The sequence below is a fragment of the Brassica oleracea genome, chromosome C6 (genome assembly GCF_000695525.1).
Source record: "Brassica oleracea var. oleracea cultivar TO1000 chromosome C6, BOL, whole genome shotgun sequence".
Lineage (NCBI taxonomy): Eukaryota > Viridiplantae > Streptophyta > Magnoliopsida > Brassicales > Brassicaceae > Brassica > Brassica oleracea.
The window spans coordinates 26,403,989-26,406,213 of record NC_027753.1 but is presented as its reverse complement, the minus strand read 5'-3'; the positions used below and the strand labels follow the sequence as shown (position 1 = coordinate 26,406,213).

The window sequence follows — 2,225 nt, the reverse complement described above, 5'->3', positions numbered from 1 at the left end:
CTCTATATATAAAGAATTTCTTATGTTTATAAATAATACAGAAACATATCACAGCAGTCAGTTCTTGGTTTTCTTTTTTGTTTTGTCATCAGCTCTTGGTTTTCATAAAAGTAATTATTTATATTCTTGATATGATGGGTATGTTATTTTTTATATGCCACACTGTGTGTATTAGATACAAGTTTTATAAGCTAATTTTTGTCAGTTGTTTTATTTTCTTTTGGCTTTCATCGTTCAACAAAAGTATTGCAGAGCTACTCACAAACTCACTCTCAGCACGTGAAATAATTTGAAGCTTCTCAATTCATTTCACATCACTTCGTAATACGACACCGTATGGCGTGAATAATCTGCTCCTCTCTTGCCCTAAAGCTGAGTTAAGGTTTAAACACACAATAGCACTCTTTTGATTTATGTCTCTTTGTTCTGTTTTTGTCGGTTTGTGTAACCGATCAACTCAAGCTATTGGCTCCTTACTCCCTGAAATTTGACTTCTCTATTGGATTTCACCAAAGTTTCTCTATATGAAGCAATCTTTACCCTCACAATTTCATTATATTTGAGCCACAAGAAAAAGAAAAAGTACATGCGTTTGTGATGGACGGTGGTTATGATCAATCCGGTCACTCTAGATACTTCCATAATCTCTTTAGGCCTGAGCTTCACCACCAGCTTCAGCCACAGCCTCAGCCTCAACCTCAGCTTCAGCCCCAGCCTCAACCTCAGCTTGAGTCTGATGATGAATCTGACTCCAACAACAAGTATCCGGTTCAACCTGATTCCGACCAGGTTACCTCGGGCTCAACTTCCGGGAAGCGTCCACGTGGACGTCCTCCAGGGTCTAAGAACAAGCCGAAGCCACCGGTGATTGTGACAAGAGATAGCCCCAACGTGCTTAGATCTCATGTTCTTGAAGTCTCATCTGGAGCCGACATAATTGAGAGCGTCAACAATTACGCTCGCCGAAGAGGGAGAGGTGTCTCCATTCTCAGTGGTAACGGCGCGGTGGCTAACCTCACTCTCCGACAGCGGGTGACGACTCATGGGAACAATGGTGGAACTGAAGCCGGAGCTGGAGGGATTGTGACTTTACATGGAAGGTTTGAGATTCTTTCCATCACTGGTACGGTGCTTCCGCCGCCCGCGCCGCCGGGATGCGGTGGTTTATCTATCTTTGTTGCTGGTGAACAAGGTCGGATGATCGGAGGAAGAGTGGTGGCTCCGCTTGTGGCTTCTGGTCCCGTGATACTGATGGCTGCATCGTTCTCCAACGCAACTTTTGAAAGGCTTCCGCTTGAAGATGAAGGAGGTGAAGGTGGGGGAGACGTCGGAGGAGGAGTTCCACCGCCAGCCACTTCAGAAACACCGCCGTCTGGAGTCGCTCAAGGAGAGCTAAGAGTTAATATGAGTGGTTATGATCAGTTTTCCGGCTGGGGAGACGGAGCCGCTGCAAGACCATCATTTTAGATTTGAAATTTATGTCCGTAAATTCCCTGTAACCAAAATTTCAATTGAAAATAAATAATCATTTCATGATAATATTAATGACATTTTCATTTTGGGTTCTTTTGGTTTTTAATTTAGTTTATCATAATATAAACATATGGAGTCGTCTTTAGGTGTACTTCTCCATCGACAATTCTCTTATTTTTATGTTAATCATCAGGGTTCTGTGATGAACCCAATAAATTATTCCGCATGTTTCAAAATGATACATGTTTTAGTTTTTTCACACATATTAATAAACATATTAAATTTCAATATTAAATGCATAATTTTTTGTGATTATCTATTTCCTATAATTTAAACTAATAAAAATTCAGAAAATGCAATTAATTTTCTTGAAGTTTACAATTAGTCATTATTAGTTGATAAAAAATACATTGAAAATTGAAAAAATGTATCATTTTGAAATACTTTTTTTTTCTAGAATATGTTTCTTTTTTAAACGGAGTGAGTATTTGTTATGCGCTTGAATTCACAAATAAAATGATAAGAGAAGCCAATTTTATGAATATAATCAGTTCACTCATCAGTCATCACCCGTATATATTTGTCTCGTATGCGCAATCCCCAATTTGGGATATGAAAGTTAATCAATAAATGCATGTTACTATTTAGAGTATGTCAAGTCAACTAATGGATCAAACACTTGTTCTTGTTCATTTTCACTTGTTTAGTTACCAAATATTATAAAATCCTCAATATTGTAATTTATAAATCTT

At 38.2% G+C, this 2,225-nt stretch overlaps 1 protein-coding gene across 1 annotated transcript; it reads left to right on the top strand.

Moving 5' to 3' along the window:
* Positions 1-295: 295 nt before the first annotated feature.
* LOC106299126 (AT-hook motif nuclear-localized protein 29-like) lies at positions 296-1,488 on the top strand. The gene has a single exon (XM_013735263.1). It carries the CDS (start codon positions 598-600, stop codon positions 1,465-1,467), a length of 870 nt encoding a protein of 289 aa, XP_013590717.1. The 5' UTR covers positions 296-597; the 3' UTR covers positions 1,468-1,488.
* The last annotated feature ends 737 nt before the right edge of the window (positions 1,489-2,225 follow it).